General features: G+C 38.7%; 2 protein-coding genes across 2 annotated transcripts in view; both read right to left on the reverse strand.

Annotated features, from left to right (window-relative positions):
* Nucleotides 1-18,160, reverse strand: part of ZSWIM6 (zinc finger SWIM-type containing 6) — a 199,584-nt gene that overhangs the window by 147,876 nt on the left and 33,548 nt on the right. The gene's annotated exons all lie outside the window — the stretch shown is intronic.
* Nucleotides 2,945-3,445, reverse strand: LOC122889170 (60S ribosomal protein L32-like). The gene has a single exon (XM_044224083.1). It carries the CDS (start codon nt 3,385-3,387, stop codon nt 2,980-2,982), a length of 408 nt encoding a protein of 135 aa, XP_044080018.1. The 5' UTR covers nt 3,388-3,445; the 3' UTR covers nt 2,945-2,979.

Raw genomic sequence — 18,160 nt, forward strand, 5'->3', positions numbered from 1 at the left:
CTCTTAATTTAAGTAAATTAATATACAGAAACTCATAAAACATTATGTAGCACTTACTATAAAAGTAATGGCTGTTGGTGCTATTATTACCGTCGACATTGTCCAACAGGTTTACCATGAGCATTTCAACTGAACCTCTCCTAGAACAGCAACGTCACTGCTAAAGCATTCCAAGTATTTCTCAATTTCAAAAGAACAGTATAAAACCAAAATGTTTCTTTCATCTTAAAAAACATTTTGGTATGTGGGGAGCTATTCAGTTAGTAGTGGTTTTTCAAGGAGATGGGCTCATCAAGCAAACTTTTGAAATGTGACCTGTTCCCTCTTCCACCTTTCAGAGGGGAAATGGAAAAGGATGAGATGGTCTGGGAGGCATTTTGGGTTTTTGTTTTTTTTTTTCTGTTTTTCAGAGAGTAGCACTGACTAGCCATTTATTCAAACTAGTTTTAAATACATTTGTAGTGTTCAACACGTGAAGGACTTTTACCTTATAGCTCTAGAGTACAGACTATTATAACCACCCAATTAATTTTAAAAAGTACTTTCTTAATCCGTAACTTCTACATTTGAATCTCAAAAGTGTTGTCTTAGCCCTTTTTTCTATTTGTTACATTCAAACCATAAGAGACTATTAGTCACAGGAAACAAACTGAGGATTGCTGGCAGAGGAGCTGAGTGAGGGCGATGAAATAACTGGGTGATGGACATTAAGGAGGGCATGTGACGAAATGAGCACTGAGTATCATGTAAGACTGATGAATCACTGACCTACCTCTGACACTAATAAGACATTACATATTAATTAACTGAATTCACATAAAAAATAAATAAAATATCCCATTATTCTTAATATTGCAGGAATATTAATTAACATAATCCTAAATTTCTCCAGCATGAGGCAGGAAAGAACAGAAAATAGACACAGTCCTGGTTTTCAGGCAACTTCTATAAACATATGGCTGGTTTTGGGCAGGTGTCAGATTTACTGTATCTTATTATTAATACTACCCATTCGCTGATTTGGGGAACGTAGAGAGATCTCCCAAAAGCAAAGGACAATCTACTGTAGAAAAACTATCTTAACCTCAAGCAACCATGAGTAAAGTAGCAAATTCTCAAAAATCAGAACAAACCCCTTTGAACTCTACATAGTCCTCATTATTAATATCATTAAATAAAACAATAAAAGCAAAAGCTCCCTTGTGAAGAGTCACAGCAACTAAAGATAAAGGCGTCTGTCATCATTGAGTTGCACAGAAAGAATGTGGTAAGAGCAAATGGAAGAAAAGTCTCAAAAGTCAATCACGATTTTGTTGAGATATAAAAATCAAGGAAAATGAGAGCTAGCAATGTTTTTTAAGAAAGTAAGATATTTAAAGGTATGAAAAACATTTTTAAAATCCACACATAAGGCTTTTAAGACAGGGAGATTAACCTACAAGTTGTTAAATTATTTTGCTTAAGCATACACATGTTTTAGAAACTTCAGAATCACGAAACCTATTCCTGATTAGCAACACTCAAGTTTCCAGCTGCCTTTACATTTGTTCACTTTGTCAAAGCCCTAATTCTATACCAAAGCCTTTTGTTCTACTCAAATGCCAGCTCAGCTCACCTTACTGGAAAGGCTCTTCTGGTTCTGTCAGCTGTGCCCATGATAAGCAGCTGGGAAGTATGGAAGAAACATTAACTATTGACTGAAAAAGTGTGTGGACATGGAGTTTTACCATTTGTTACTGAAGAGGTTATAAAAAATGTAAATCCAAGAAACAAAATTAAAAAGACTATTCATTGCTCCACACCTGCTCAGAAAAAGTTACAATCACCAATCCATGTAAAATAGCCACAGCTCAACTAAAGGAAGTATTAATCCTTGTTTGAAAGGGGGGGGGGGGGGGGGGGTGGAGGGAGACCCTGCCAAAGCATAAAGGCAAAGGCAAAATCAATCAGAAGCAGGAAGAGAAATGTCCACTGATGTACTGAGGATAAACCAAAGGCCTCTGAGGGGTCTGTGTCTCCTTGATGCAGTACTTGAAACAAAAAGCAAGCTCAGGGCACAGACATGTAGAATGCAGGCAGAACTTTTCACAACTTCAAAGCATAAAAATGTGTTCTCAATTAGAATGTGTAATATATAAATGCCAAATTCAGACTGGACCTCAAATATTTACCATCTTTAGCAATGTCCAATTGCCAGGGAACACTACCACTATTCCCATTATCTCCTCAGCCTGTCTGTTGCCGCCACTCCAAGTGCGGTGCCTATGAGGAGGGACTTCTGAGTGAGCGCAGTAAATTACATCCAACCAGGTACCAGTCTAGGATATTTGCTGCTATTCAAAAGACAGACAGCCAGGTTAGCTGCTCTGCAAAACCCCAGGTAAGTTGGCATGATCAACAAGGCTAGCAAGAATTATGCATACCTCTCTGCCAATGGGGTACAGTGGCTGAGAACTGGTTCCCAAAAGAACTGAAATGCAGGTGGATTGTCAATGATGGAGCCAAATAAACTACTCTGCCTAGTTCTCCGAGACATAATATGCTGTACAAAATATGTACATTCCATCATGAAACAATGGAGGAAGACGAGCATTAATGCTGATAAAGCACCAATGCACTGGCCTATATACAAGACATAAATTATCTCAATTAACACAACTGAGGCCCAGAGGAGTTAAGTAACTTGCCTGGGTCACAAAGTAGTAAGTGCTAGACCAGAATCTGAACTCTCATCTGCTGAACTACAATGAAAATGTTCTATCAAATCACAATGCCTTTTATTATTCTTCTCCTCATTACGCTGTCCCAAGACAATTACGCTTCCACTCTAGACATCTATAAAGGTGGTGAAAATTTAAAAGGACCTAAGCATTTCCCTGACAGCTCAGCAGTACACACTGGGTTGGAACAACTTCTTTTTTTTTTTTTTTGTAGTTTTATGGTTTTATTAACACAAATATGACGAGCACAACAAGCTGTCTATTCATTTTCTTCGCTGCGCAGCCTGGCGTTGGGATTGGTGACTCTGATTGCCAGCTGGGCTGCTCTTTCCACAATAGCTTTGCGGTTCTTGGAGGATATGTTGTGAGCAATCTCTGCACAGTAAGATTTGTTGCACATCAGCAGCACTTCAAGCTCCTTAACGTTGTGCACTAGGAACTTCCTGAAGCCACTGGGCAACATGTGCTTTGTCTTCTTGTTGCTCCCGTAACCACTGTCGGGCATCAAGATCTGGCCCTTTAATCTTCTGCGCACCCTACTGTCAATGCCTCTCGGCTTCCGCCAGTTGCGCTTAATTTTGACATATCGGTCTGACTGGTGCCGGGTGAACTTCTTGGTCCTCTTTTTAACGATCTTGGGCTTCACCAAAGGTCTGAGGGCAGCCATGATGCCCAGTAACAGATGGCTGCCACCTCCACAGGCAGCGCCGAGGAAGAGAGTGGAGGGTGGTGGCGGAACAACTCCTTTAAACACTACATTGTTTCTATTTTTACCACTTTCAATGAAAATTTTTCTCCAAATGTATGGCTACCTTCTTGAACATAATACACCTACTACCACTAACAGTAAGTGTGTCATGTCATGTCCATGGTACTGTACCATTTGGGATGAAAGACGGAGCTCATCTTCCAGATGGAAGGGACTACGCAGACCTTCAGGTCAAACCCCGTGACTACAGGATCTCGTACATAAGATTCATCTACAGTAGAGATCTAAAGTATTAAAAACATGAAAAGAAAGCCATTTACATGTGGCTCATTGGATATAAAATTTATTTAAGCAGTTTTGGGGACACAAAGGTTCTAACGTGTCATCTAAATTCAAAGTCATTCCACCAACACTTGAGTTTCATCCCAACAAAGAGAAATAACGCCCACCACAGCTGAATTGGTCACCTGTCAATCTTCACTTTTCTTAAACCCTGTAATCTCATGATTTCATATTCAACTGGACAACAGTAAAGCAACTGTTCATAAGGTTGTATAGGAGTGGTGCTATTCTTCTACCTTTGTGACTCTTTCCTCCCTGCGTACATTCACAAAGCTATGTACACTTTTCACTACCAAACTTGTTCTAAAAGCTTAGTATCATCTGAAAGACTTTTTATCAAGAAAGATCAGGGGCACCTGGGTGGCTCAGTGGATTAAGTCTCTGCTCAGGTCATGATCTCAGAGTCCAAGAATCAAGTCCCACATTGGGCTTTCTGTTCAGCAGGGAGCCTGCTTCCCCCTCTCTCTCAGCCTGCCTCTCTGCCTACTTGTGATCTCTCCCCTTCTCTGTCAAATAAATAAATAAAATCTTCAAAAAAAAAGAAAGATAGATAGATCACACATTCTCTGTTTTAGCAAGAACAGTCTGACAGTGTAAACCCGATCCCTATCTAGCAATTTTTTTTTAAAGATTTTATTTATTAATTTGACAGAGAGAAATCACAAGTAGATGGAGAGGCAGCCAGAGAGAGAAAGAGATAGGGAAGCAGGCTCCCTGCTGAGCAGAAAGCCCGACGCGGGACTCGATCCCAGGACCCTGGGATCATGACCTGAGCCGAAGGCAGCGGCTTAACCCACTGAGCCACCCAGGCGCCCCCTATCTAGCAATTTTTTAAAGTATCATTAAAGTAGTAGTTTTTCCTCAGAAATACCACTGACTTTAGCATCATTTTTTCCTATTTTCTAAATAAGGTGATTGTATTACTTAAACCTGTGCCCAAAAACACTGGCATGTGTAAGAAAACGTTCTTATACATCACTAGGTACCAGATTAAAATAAGAAATGTTACAATAACACTGTTACACTAGAGTCAACCTTTCCCACGCAAAACAGAATCACTCACTTATGACTACAGCCAACTGTTAGAGTGAAAAGAAAGTCACCATCCTCCAACCCCATCCTCGGCCTTTCACTATTCCCTCACCTCCCTAAAATGAAGGTGCAGATCCAAGCTGCCCAGAAGATCTTTAACCTAATGGGGACGGGCCCTCTTGTCAGCTGCCTAGTCTCTTTGCTGGTACAGAGTTCTTGGAGCACTATGCTCAAAACATGTAAAGAAAACAAAATTCTAAACAGAAACAAAATATAGCGTGTCAGAAACTTTTTTTAAAAAATAGGATAGGGGCGCCTGGGTGGCTCAGTGGGTTAAAGCCTCTGCTTTTGGCTCAGGTCATGATCCCAGGTTCCTCGGATAGAGCCCCACATAGGGCTCTCTGCTCGGCGGGGAGCCTGCTTCCCCCTCTCTCTCTGCCTGTCTCTCTGCCTACTTGTGACCTCTCTCTGTCAAATAAATAAATAAAATCTTTAAAAAAAAAAAATAGGATAAACTGGGGCACCTGGGTGGCTTAGTGGGTTAAAGCCTCTGCCTTAGGCTCAGGTCATGGTCCCAGGGTCCTGGGATCAAGCCCCACATTGGGCTCTCTACTCAGCAGGGAGCCTGCTTCCTCCTCCTCTCTCTCTGCCTGCCTCTCTGTCCACTTGTGATCTCTGTCTGTCAAATAAATAAATAAAATATTTTTTTTTTAAAAAATAGGATAAACTCATTTTTACAGAATATGTAAGTTACATTTTCAAATAACAGTCTCAATCAATAAGCACATTATTTTCCCTGTGTGTCCATACTTTTTGGATACACAATTTACTGTTCTTATTTCAGATTAAGAACTGTATCCATTGCTTTGAATTCAGAGAAACTTTAACTGGAAAGGTGTTTGGAAGTTAAAGAAACTATCCTGGGCATGTAATGTGAAAGTAAAACTAACATGCTGTTTAAAAATAAGTCTATGTTGGGGCGCCTGGGTGGCTCAGTGGGTTGGGGCCTCTGCCTTCAGCTCGGGTCGTGGTCCCAGGGTCCGGGATCAGCGGGGAGCCTGCTTCCCCCTTTCTCTGTCTCTGTCTGCCTCTCTGCCTACTTGTGATATCTCTCTCTCTCTCTCTCTCTCTCTGTCAAATAAGCAAATAAATAATCTTAATTTAAAAAAAATTTTTTTTAATTAAGTCTGTTTCCTGAGTTTTTGGATAACCTCTATTTCAGTTCATTGCAAATTAGCTCTTTAATTTCCTGCCTACCCCGTCATCCACCCCAAACACCACATTTCTTTCTAGACAAAAGCACCCTAACTTTAATGCTTTTGGTATACCACTTTAAGGAAAACTGATGGGGGCAGTGGGGGGGACCCTGCTAGAGAAAGGGAGAACTGTTGGCTCTATCAGACTCCAGTAATTTTGTCACGTTCTGCTGTGCAACTACAGGCAAGTACCTAATCATATATTAAAAACCCATCTCAAGATTATCTATGTTGATGGGAGTGTCAAAAGCAAGAGCAGTAGCGTACTAACATAACCCCTCTGCAAAAATATCAGAGAAGAGTGGATTGAGGTGGAAAGGCATTATCTCTTTTGGCTCCAAATACAGATGTGTATTCTGGCTCTTTTATCACCAAATGACTGCTAACTCCACGTAGAGTGAGGGAGAAGGTACATAAGAGAGCACACCAAATCAACCACCACCAGACACCCTTGTCTATCAAACTAACAAAATGCTACTTGGTCTTGGTTGCATTCATCTGGAACAGACCAGCGTTTGGCCTGCATTCCAGTGCTCATCTTCCTTGCATGTCCATATCACTCTACTTTCTATCCCTCAACAAAGGAACAAAAAGTTTAGCAGGTGGACCTTTACAAGCCTAACACATGTTAGTTACAACCCACTTTATCTGTTATATGGAGAAAGATATCTGCATTCCACTTCTCCATGAAAAGCCCTAGTAAATTTTACATTTGTTTTGAATGAACTGTATTACATTTACCCATGCAGTAAACTATATAATGCAAGTCGATGGAGGGAGCTACGCACTCCACTCTGCAGGAATGCCTCAACCGCTAAAGAAAAACAGTCCTTCTCATGGCACTCATTTGACCATATGCAGTTCCAGCTGAACAACAGGGAAAAATATCTTACTGTGCTGATCAAAGAGACAGTATACTGTATGTTGGTATTCTACAGCCAAGAGGCCACATGTCACAGACTAGAACAAAATAAACTACAGCAATTTTCTGTTCACCACTTAGGCATGTGTGTGCCTTCCTTCATAGTTTAAGATGAAGCCATAACATCCATCACAATGTTAGTTACTTTGAGTTCTTTGTCCAAGACATACGTACCCTACTCTAAGTAAATTCAGTATCATACACAAAAGAAAACTTTGGAGATGATTAGGGAGCAAAACTCAACTAAGAAGAAGACTTAATGGTTTGATGCGTAAAAGTATAATCTCCCTAGGTGCAAGTGAACATTTTCCAATAAGTAAATACTTCTTCAGTACCTACTCTGTGCCAGAAAATTCTACCTAACTCAGCATTTCCTGCACTTCCACCCAAAAAGGACTCCAGACCATACAGAGAATGCTGACCCTGATGTGATACACTCCATACCTTCAGGTTTGTCAAGATCTGAAGTCCTAAGAGCTGTGAATGGATACTACAGTGCTAGTACTTTCCAAAACTAGATTTAAGTATGGTAAGAAAAACATCCTAGAGATGCTGTTACAAACATTTTCTGGAGCTCTACTTTCACCATAAGACTTGACTACTACTAGATGTCCAATTATGCTGGGAATAATTTAAAGTTCTACAAAACCCAGTGTGAGGAGAGTGATAAACAGAACAAAGTAGTTCCAAGGCTATTTAAAATCATAAAGAATAAATACAGCCATTTTCTGGTCTTAAACATCACACAAAAGAGGCTCGACAGTTTTGTTTACTATCAGGTGTAACCTGACATTTGCATTGCTAATAGTCATTTTTCAAAGTGTGCTCAAACTCTTAGTTCCTTTTGAATAGCAGTAACCAGATCTCCTACCCGCCCTAGGACCAGAACATGCTAATAACATCAACATGCAGCTAAGCATACTTTCATGTTTGGTCTGTCACCTGAGTAGAAAATTTCTTGTAGGAGGAAACTTCTTTTCTTGAGAAGGTATTGTATATAGGAAGGTTCATAATGCTTTGTCCTAGTATTCACTTGATATTCGATAAGGGCAGGTCCAAATACAATGTATTCCTCCTTAAAGACATCCCCCCACAAGGCAAACACCAATAGAAATGAAAAATCCCCCTAAAAGAGCTGTTTTTCAGATATGCAATAGAATAAAAAAGGAGGGTTCCATTGTTTGTGGTGTCAAATTGTTTGTCTCCATATGGTTATCAACCCAGAACTAGTTGAAGGATACTCTGGAAAGACGAAACTGTAAAAGGGAATGTATTACTTGACCACAAGTAAATCCTCAAAATTTAGTGTACTTCTGTGCAGTCGTTTAGACAATAGAGTTTTAAAAGAAAAGAGAAGCAATAAAACACACTTCACAAATCCAAAAGATCATTCCCCAGAAAAAGAATTCCCTTCACAAGGTCTAGCCCAAGGAACTACAGCAAGAAATAACATTTCTGAATTAAGAAACTGAAGATACAGACTTAATGTTAACATCCCAACTGTTCTGTATCCACCCTTCTAATTTTTATTTGATTTTTACTATGCCTTAACCCTGAAAAAAATTTTGAAAGGGTCTGCTTTGTCCCCCAGCCTCCCTCAAAGCAACTTGAGGTTTCTTGTGAATCCTTCCAAAGATGTTATATGCACATAGATACAAGCAACATAAATGCTTGTGTATCTATTCTCCTCTCTATTCAAATGGCAGCATAGCACACACTACTTTACATCTCCCCCCACCCCATTTAACGAATGCCTGCATCACTCCATGTCAGTACGGTTTTCCTCACTCTTCTTTACAAATGCACCATATTCCATTATGTGGGTGGACCATAATTTACTTAGCCAGTCTTCTATAATGAACATTCAGGTTGTTTCCAGTGTTTTGCTACTATAAACAATGCTTCGATACACTATTTCACTTCAATTTAGCATACTTCATTTCAATTCAGCATAAGCTAAATTCCTAGATATAGAACTTGGGTCGAAGAGGTGTGTACATTTGTAATTCTTATGTATACTGTCAAATTATCTCAATATATACTGTTCCAATTCATAATCCCACCAGTAATGTATGAGCATCTGCATGTATCACCACAACTATGTTAACAATGTGTTAAATTTTTATTTTAACAATGTGATGGGAGTTGTTTTAAAGAGGAATCTGATAGTTTTAATTTACATTTCTTGAGAATGAGCACCTTTAAATTTAATGCCATTTGTATCTTATTTCTCCATACATAATCTTTGTTCATTGTTCTACTAAACTGATGGTCTTTTTCTTACTGATCTATAGAAAAATTTTATGTATTAGGAAAATCTGCCTCTAATCTTTGATGAGTTAAATGTTTTTTCTTTTTTTTTTTTTAAAGATTTTATTTATTTATTTGACAGAGAGAAATCAGAAGCAGACCGAGAGGCAGGCAGAGAGAGAGAGAGAGGGAAGCAGACTCCCTGCTGAGCAGAGAGCCAGATATGGGACTCGATCCCAGGACCCTGAGATCATGACCTGAGCCAAAGGCGCGGCTTAACCCACTGAGCCACCCAGGTGCCCCAGATGAGTTAAATGTTTTTTCAACTTATCTTTGACTGTTTCTGTTAGTTTTTGATATGCAGAAACATTCTTTTTTTAATAAAGTCTAACTTAAAGATCTTTTTCTTTTATTGCCTCAGTTATACATCAAAGTTGGAAAAACCCTCTCCATTATTAACTTAAAAATCTCTTATTTAGTGCTATTTCTTTTGTAACTTTGATTTTTAAATTTTCTTCTTTAATTTTTAAAAGATTTTATTTATTTATTTGAGAGAAAGAGAGAGAGAGAGAGAGCATGCACACGAGCAGGGGGCAGGGACAGAGGGAGAGGGAGAAGCAGGCTCCCCATTCTGGGCTAGGACCAGAGGATCACAACCCGAGCTGAAGGCAGACACTTAACTAATTGAGCCACGCAGGCACTCAAAGTTTAAAGTGTGGTCCACTTAAAATTCATTCTGGTAGAAGTATGAATTATAGATTCCACTTTATTTTTTTTTTCCAGTTGGCTCCCCAGTTATGCCAGTACCATTTACTGAGTCACCCAGGTGCCCCTAGCCAATAGCATTTACTGAATAAATTTTATCACTAATTTGAGATGCCAATTTTATCATGTCCTATTTTACAGTTTTACTGTACAGCTTTAATTAATGTAGCTTAATAATATCTTTCAATATCTTCTAGGGCTGTTTCTATCTCTAATTACTCTTTTTTTAGAATGTTCCTGGCTATTATGTATATGCAGGTTTTTATATTAACTTTAGCATTAGTCTGTCAAGCCAAAAAAAACCCCTTAGAATTTTTATTGGGTTGCTTCTAATTCATAAACAAACTTGGGGAACTTATTTACCTTTAAGAAACAACCCCAATACCTGGCAATTTTGTTCCACTGAGTATTAATGGTGTGATTCTAGATGTAGCCAGACACTTTTGTTTCATACTAGCATGTCCCCAATCACAAAATGATGGTCTTTTTCACAGGTAATGGCGGTGTTTGCCATTAACCTCCATCCTACAGACACAAGCGTTGTATGAAAAATGTACGAATGCCAAAAGTACTGCTAAAAAAGCATATTCACTGAGTTTATCCATAAATTAAACATAAATGGGAAATTATTCCATGGTCACTATATGTTTTCTTAAAATGGAAACTAAAGACACAAGTGTAAAGAACTGAAAAAGATCTCTACTGATGATCCAGACCAGGTTCTAAGCAACCTTTTTCTCAAAAACATATCACCCCTATCATAATGGTTTATTTTATGGACCGTTTCCTAATTTCCCATTCAAAGGACGCTCTAAATTGAAAAATCATGTCCATTCTACCCCAGCATTCCTATGGAATTGTTACCACATGTATAGTATCTTTTACCATCATGTAGTTGGAAGCAAAAGCAATGATGGATACAAGCAAAAAGTTGAGAGAAGAGTATTTTATATTAACGTGTACAAATTGTAACACCTTAATAACATGCACTATCTCATTTGATATACATATGCCTAAATATGAAAAATAACATAAAAATAAAGAACAGTAATTTTGTAAGAATTTTAAAACCATTTCTACTATATACTGTAATTTTAATGTCACGCATCCTAGATATCAAGGGAAATACGTTCTCTTTGCCGAAAGGTGGGGGGAGCTAGGTATGAGATTAAAGGTGTATGCAGGACCAGTTCACAAAGAGCTTTATAGACAACAGTAATAAGTTTAGAGTTTAATCTTACAGGAACTTTAAACAGGAAAAGAACATGACCATGGCTGCTTTTTAAAAATTATCTGCAGGGGCGCCTGGGTGGCTCAGTGGGTTAAAGCCTCTGCCTTCAGCTCAGGTCATGATCCCAGGGTGCTGGGATCGAGCCCCGCATCGGGCTCTCTGCTGAGCAGGGAGCCTGCTTCCCCCCTCTCTCTGCCTGTCTCTCTGTCTACTACTTGTGATCTCTGTCAAATAAATAAATAAAATCTTTTTTAAAAAATAAATAAATAAAATAAAAATTATCTGCATACAATATAGAGGATGGGTTAGTTGTAGTATGGCACAGGAAGATAGAGAAAATTTATTGTAACAAACCAGACCAATCATGGGTTGGGCTTAGGGTAATAGCAGTAGGGATGAAGAAAGGATTTGTTTTAGAGATACTAAAGAGTTAGAAATGGTAAGACACTGATGGCTTGAACTCAGCAGATTATGGCACCATTTGAAGAACTGTGGGACATATACGTAAAGGCAGGTTTGAAAGGAAAATAGTTAAGTTTGAGGCACAAGTGTGGCAAGCAAGTAATGACTTCCAGTAAACAGACTACAGACTCCTGGAACTCGTGAGAATAAACATTTCATACTGGCATGTAGAGTTTTGAGAATAGGTAAGAACAGGAAAGAACAGGAAAGGTCACCAGAAAAGTACATAGAAGGTGACCTGGCAAAGAGGACTATTAACCAGAGAGGCAAGAGGAAAACCACAAAGGTGTGGATATACCAAAGTCAAGTAAAGACTGTGTTACAATAAAGAGCCGTCAGCTTTGTTGGGTATTGTTCAGCTGTCAAATAAGATAAAGAATGAGAGGGCGCCTGGGTGGCTCAGTGGGTTAAGCCGCTGCCTTCGGCTCAGGTCATGATCTCAGAGTCCTGGGATCGAGTCCGCAGGGAGCCTGCCTGCTTCCCTCTCTCTCTCTCTGCCTGCCTCTCTGTCTACTTGTGATTTCTCTCTGTCAAATAAATAAATAAAATCTTTAAAAAAAAAAAAAAGATAAAGAATGAGAATAGCCCACTGCATTTAGTGACACTGGTATCGGTAACAGCTACAGCTTCAGTGGAGTAACGGGGCAAAGACCATAGTGCAAAGGACTGAAGAGTTAAGTAGGAGGTGAAGAAATGGAGTGTTATCACTCCTTCAAGAAATTTGGATATGTAAAGAGGGGAAGAATGAAATGGGAATGATTAGTGTCAAAAGATGATTTTGTTTATTTATTTGAGAAAGAGAGGGAAGGTTGGGGGAGGGGTGGCTTGGAGCAGAGGGATAGAGACAAGCAGACTCAGAGCTGCTGAGTGGCTGAGCACTGAGCACAGAGCCAGAGGCAAAGCAGATCCCAGGACCCTGAGATCTTTACCTGAACCAGAGGTTTAAGTGACTGAGCCCACCTAGGCACCCTAAAGGAGAATTTTTTTTAAGGTGAAAAGGTCTTCCCCAATTTTCAATGGTATTTATGCACAATAGTAGTAAGGAAAAAGAATAATTCCTTCCTTTCGATGATGCCCCCAAATTAGTACAGGAAACAAACTGGATCGCTGCTCATTTCAGAGGATGGTCTGTCTTATTAAGGCAGTGAGAAATATCAGCCATCAATAAATGGAATTTATTTGCTCCTAAAGATAAGCTCTAATATATCAACAAAAAGCAATAAATCTCTTAAAAAAAAAAAAAGAATATGGGATTCAAAGTTCATATTCCTAATGTTCAACTAGTCCTCAGAAACAATCACATGAAGGAAAATAATATGTAAATCCAATACATCAAGTTCCTCTGATTCTTCCTCAGATTAAAGGTTTTACAGATGCCTTGAAATAAAAGGAACCTGATGATTTCATGAATGGTTTGGTTATTTACACCCCTTGAGGCTCATACACAACACAACTAATGGTTCTGCCTTGAGGCTAGAGATTTAACATATCACCCTCCTAATTGCTCCCTGGACACTACACTACGCCACATGTTTCTGAAGTACAGATTCCTATATAAAACCCACTTAAGGAAAAAAAAAAAAATCAAAGATATAAATCTCACCAAATACTCCTGAACCAGTAAAATAGTTTATAATATCCAAAACTTAACAAATCACCATGCCGAACACTAGCTAATATACCTAACAAATTTTGGTTCTCTGACCGGGTTCTTTCTAAAATAAAAATGATTTAGGTGAAAACAATAACAAACTTCTGAACATTTAGTTGTACTACCAATACAGTGCCATTTTAAAATTTCAAATGTAAGAAATTTCATTCCTGAAGAATGTCTCCTATGTCTTTATATAAGCACAGACACTCGGGAAAAGTCACCCATTTTATAAGAGCTTAAAATATAAAATAAAACCTTGGTAAAGAGATAAAAGAATTTCTTAAAAGAACAAAAATAGAACAGAGTATGAAACTTCTGGAAAAGTGAGAAATATTCTCTACATTTAGAAAAGAAATCACAATGGAAAATCATTTAAATTCCAAAAAAAAATTTTTTTTTAAATCTTACAAATGTCCAAAACTGGCAATTAAAATCTTCGTGAGATGACAGCACCTGCCCAACATTCCCCATTCCTGAGGGCAGATGCAAGATCTGGGGTGAGCCATCTGCCTCTACAGCTCATGCTCTCCACCACTGTGCCCCTTTACCCAACCTTTACCAACAGGTGAAGAGCATAGGAATCAAATTCATGAAATAGGAAATGTGACGAATAAGTAACATATGGGAAAATATTTAACTGGCCGAGTAACCCAAAATTTTCACATTAAAACAACAGGTAAATTGTTTTGGGCAAACTTTTGATAACTTGCTAAATCAGTAAAAATATAAAACCACAATAACATCTAGAACTGAAAACTGGTGTGTGAAACTGGAAAGGAATTTGGCAATATGTACAAAAAGCCATAAAAACATCTATACGCCCTTTGGTCCACAGTTTCCCTCTTCTAAAAGTCTACTCTAAGGGAAGAAAATTAAAATATGGACAGAGTTGAGGAAGATGCTTAGTTCACAGGCATACAGATGCTTTTCTGACAATAATAAAATGAAAACTTGGAAACAAACTTTGTGTTCAAAATAAGAAAGTGGTCATGTAAAATATGGTAACTCCATGGTTTATTATGTATATAACAAGGAAAATGGTTTTCATATACTGTTAAACCACAAAGAGCCAGATACAAAAATGTGCAGATGATGGAGACCCTTTTTTAATCCACAGGAAAATACAAAAAAGAAAAACACTAAAACTGACTATGGTTGGTCAATGTGATGGAATGGAATCCCCCCCCCAACCCCTGCTATTCTGCAAACGTTTCAAAATGCAGTTTAATTACATCTATCATTTTAGTAAAACTTTGAAAAATGGGTGGTTCACAGAGAATTTGCAAATTTACAGTATAAGAACAGAACTCGAAAGTGTTGACATTCTTTCCCAAAAATGAAAAATAAGAGTGCAACAATAAAGATGCCTCAGATACTTTATTCTATATGATCCAAGTTCCACTGTACAGATGTTGCAAAGAACAGCTGATTGTGGGCCTACTTAGGGTCTTAGAAGTTATTTCTCTAGTTATGTTATTTTAAAAGCAGTCAGAAAGCCATTTAATTTGAACTGGTGTGTTTTATTGCCTGATTTACGCTACAGCCTCCATGCTCTACTTTGGGTTTTTGTGGGGGGTTTTGTTGTTTTGTTATTGTTGTTGTCAACATTTAACAATATTTTAAATCTTAATAATGTCTCCTCTACTAGACTGGCAGTTCCTGAGACCACAGGAATTTTATCTTAATTTAGCAGAGTGGCTGGTTTTTACACAAGCATAAAGAACTATGCTTGAGGAGGAGACAAATTAAAGTCCCTAAGTCAGGATAATCACAAATCTCAACTCAAGTAAGCACATATATACAGACTGCCCAAATCCAAAGACACCTTTGTATGGTATGAAAACATTCCTGAAAGAGCTGGATGGGCTACTCAAAGGACTAAACCAAAAATGCCAGCCAAACCTCCCTGTCACCTAAGCCTGACAACAGGAAGACTTAATTCTAGCCAACCATAAATCAACACATTTATTACAATGGACTTTAAGAATTCTTTGTTTTAGTAACTATATAAAATGGTGGTTAATACAGAACGTTCCTTTACTAAGTTTAAAGCAATGATGAAATTATCTCCCTTCTACAATAGTAACTTGGGCTTTCACTTACCTATGGTCAAAGACCTTTTGATGGTTAGAGAAGATAAATTCTTCAATAGGGAATGTGAGGATTTAGCTCCGCAAGAACTGCCACATTTATTACTAAAACCAGTGGGTCTTCAGGTCTTAGAACAATACAAGAATCTATATCCATACCCAAGGAAGTGATGCTATATTGCCAAAACCATCAACAAATATTTATAGAGCACTGTACAGCTTTAAAAAGGCATCATTCATATATAAAATATTATTGGATAACTAAAATGTATCTAGACCTTTCTTTATAGCACTCTCTCAAGGTGCTCCCTTCACAAATTATATCCACCTCATATTCCAACCAGCCTTTTAAGTTAAGCAAGGCAGGTATTAGGTGATGACATGGAGGCCCAGAAAGCTTAAGTGATTTGCCGAAGTTCACACAGCTATTAAATGGCAAAGCAGAAAGTACACTTTGGGGTGAAGAATACTCTTGCTTGCCTCTCCTCTCCATGCCAGAACTCCTTCAGAGAGCTGGCCGGCTTGCATCTTGTGCAGGCAACGTGATCAAAGGGAAACTTTATGATGACATCCCCGATATACGTCCTTTCTTGGTAACCAGCCAGCAGTAAGAGTTGTTTCATCTACGGACACGCATAACAGAAAACCACAGCTCTTTACCCAAAAGGCAAACTGATAATTAAAAAGGTAAGCCTCCTACTGAGCCAAAGCCCACACTTTTTTTTTTTAAAAGGATTTATTTTTAAAAGTTCAGGAGCAAACACCATAAAGGAAAATCAAAGGCAGACCTCTCAAGGGTTTTGTTTCCCCTTCTTTTCAAATGTTTACATCAGGCAAAACAACATTTCAATAAAATGGCAATGCCAATTATCCTAACTTATTGTGGTAAATGATGACTCCTTAAAAAGCATTAATACTCTTTAACTATTTCAAGTGAGTAAAATGTGTCTAGAATTTACTAAACATCTATCTTCTTAAATATAAAGAATTACTGGTGTGTCTGCTATGAATCTTTAGTAACTGTATTTTATATATAGTAGCTAACATGTTTTTAGCTCTAAGAGTGTTGTGCTCTGGGTCATTACATACAAAGTCTCACTGAATCCTCACAACTCTGTAAGAACAAACAACTTCAAAATCTACTACAGTGTTCTATAAATATAGAAGCGGAGACAATGAGCATTAGCTAATAAATCAGAAAGTAACAGAACTGGATGTGAAGATATAAAGTCTAACCCCTGTATGGGGCGCCTGGGTGGCTCAGTGGGTTAAAGCCTCTGCCTTCGGCTTGGGTCATGATCCCAGGGTGCTGGAATCGAGCCCCGCGTCGGGCTCTCTGCTGGGCAGGGAGCCTGCTTTCTCTCTCTCTCTCTCTCTGCCTACTTGTGATCTCTATCTGTCAAATAAAATAAATAAAATCTTAAAAAAAAAAAAAAAAAAGAAAGAAAGAAAGAAAGTCTAACCCCTGTATTATATTGCCTCCCTGGGCTCTGCCTTTTCTCTTGTGGGGACTAGAGATTATGGGAAAGGGATGAACTCTGGAATCTGACAACCGAGGCTCAAATCCTAGCTTCCAAGCTTAGTAATGAGTCTTGGAAAAGCTAGAGAAAACCTCTCTTTTCTTGGCTACAAAATGAACATAAGAGTTAATAGTCCTTGCATCATGCCACTGTGATGAGGAGAGTTTGTAAGACTTAGTAAACAGAACTGGCTCAAGTAGAGGACTCAAAAAGATCAGGAAGTAATAACACAGTGATCCCTCAAGGAATAGTGAGGTGTTTGAGGCTTTGGTCCCATACCAATGGCCTCAAAATGCTTCTGCTGAGTTCTTCAACCTTTTTTTTTTTTTTTAAGGTTTTAATTTCTCAAGCTACCACTTTCTCAAGCTGGCACTCCTGGCTGCTAACGTGCCTGTATGGGGCATCCATCCCCTCTCCTTGTTTCCCCTCTTCTACCCCTCCTTCAAAGATACTGTAAACTAGAAAGCTAAACAGCCAGACTTTCTAAAATGATTTTTTTTTAAGATTTTTATTATTATGGGGCGCCTGCGTGGCTCAGTGGGTTAAGCCACTGCCTTCGGCTCAGGTCATGATCTCAGGGTCCTGGAATCAAGTCCCGCATCGGGCTCTCTGCTCAGCAGGGAGCCTGCTTCCCTTCCTCTCTCTCTGCCTGCTTGTGATCGCTCTCTGTCAAATAAATAAATAAAATCTTTAAAAAAAAAAGATTTTTATTATTATGTTTTTGAGAAATAGAGCATGCACATGTGCACAAGTGAGCAAGAGGAGGGGCAGAGGGAGAGGTGGAAAATCTCAAGCAGACTTTGTGCTGAGCATGGAGCCTAAGGCAGGGCTAGGTCTCATGATCCCGAGATCACGACCCCAGATGAAACCAAAAGTTTCCATCGACTGAGCCACCCAGGGGCCCCTAAAATGATTTCTAAGAAAATCCAGGTTGTAAAGGAAGATTCAGAGTCTCCTAATTAGTTAAGAGAAAAACTTCAGTGCTTTGTAACATCTAATTTTGACTTTTTAGAGTTCCTTGTTTACTTATTGAGGGGCTTCGTGATTTTCAAGAGTGTGAGAATGCTGCAGACTTATAGATGAGCAGGGTCTTCTGGCTGGAGCACAGTAGGATGTGACTCTGCTCTATTACATCAAACCAGATACACTAGACAGTGAGGGAAGGTTGCAGGCTAGTGCACTGCATTGCCCAGAATAGCCCGCAAAA

The sequence above is a fragment of the Neovison vison genome, chromosome 1 (genome assembly GCF_020171115.1).
Source record: "Neovison vison isolate M4711 chromosome 1, ASM_NN_V1, whole genome shotgun sequence".
NCBI classification, from domain to species: domain Eukaryota; kingdom Metazoa; phylum Chordata; class Mammalia; order Carnivora; family Mustelidae; genus Neogale; species Neogale vison.

Bases quoted from the DNA above. Each gene is read 5' to 3' on its own strand.
- LOC122889170 (XM_044224083.1), bottom strand. From the start codon at position 3,387: ATGGCTGCCCTCAGACCTTTGGTGAAGCCCAAGATCGTTAAAAAGAGG.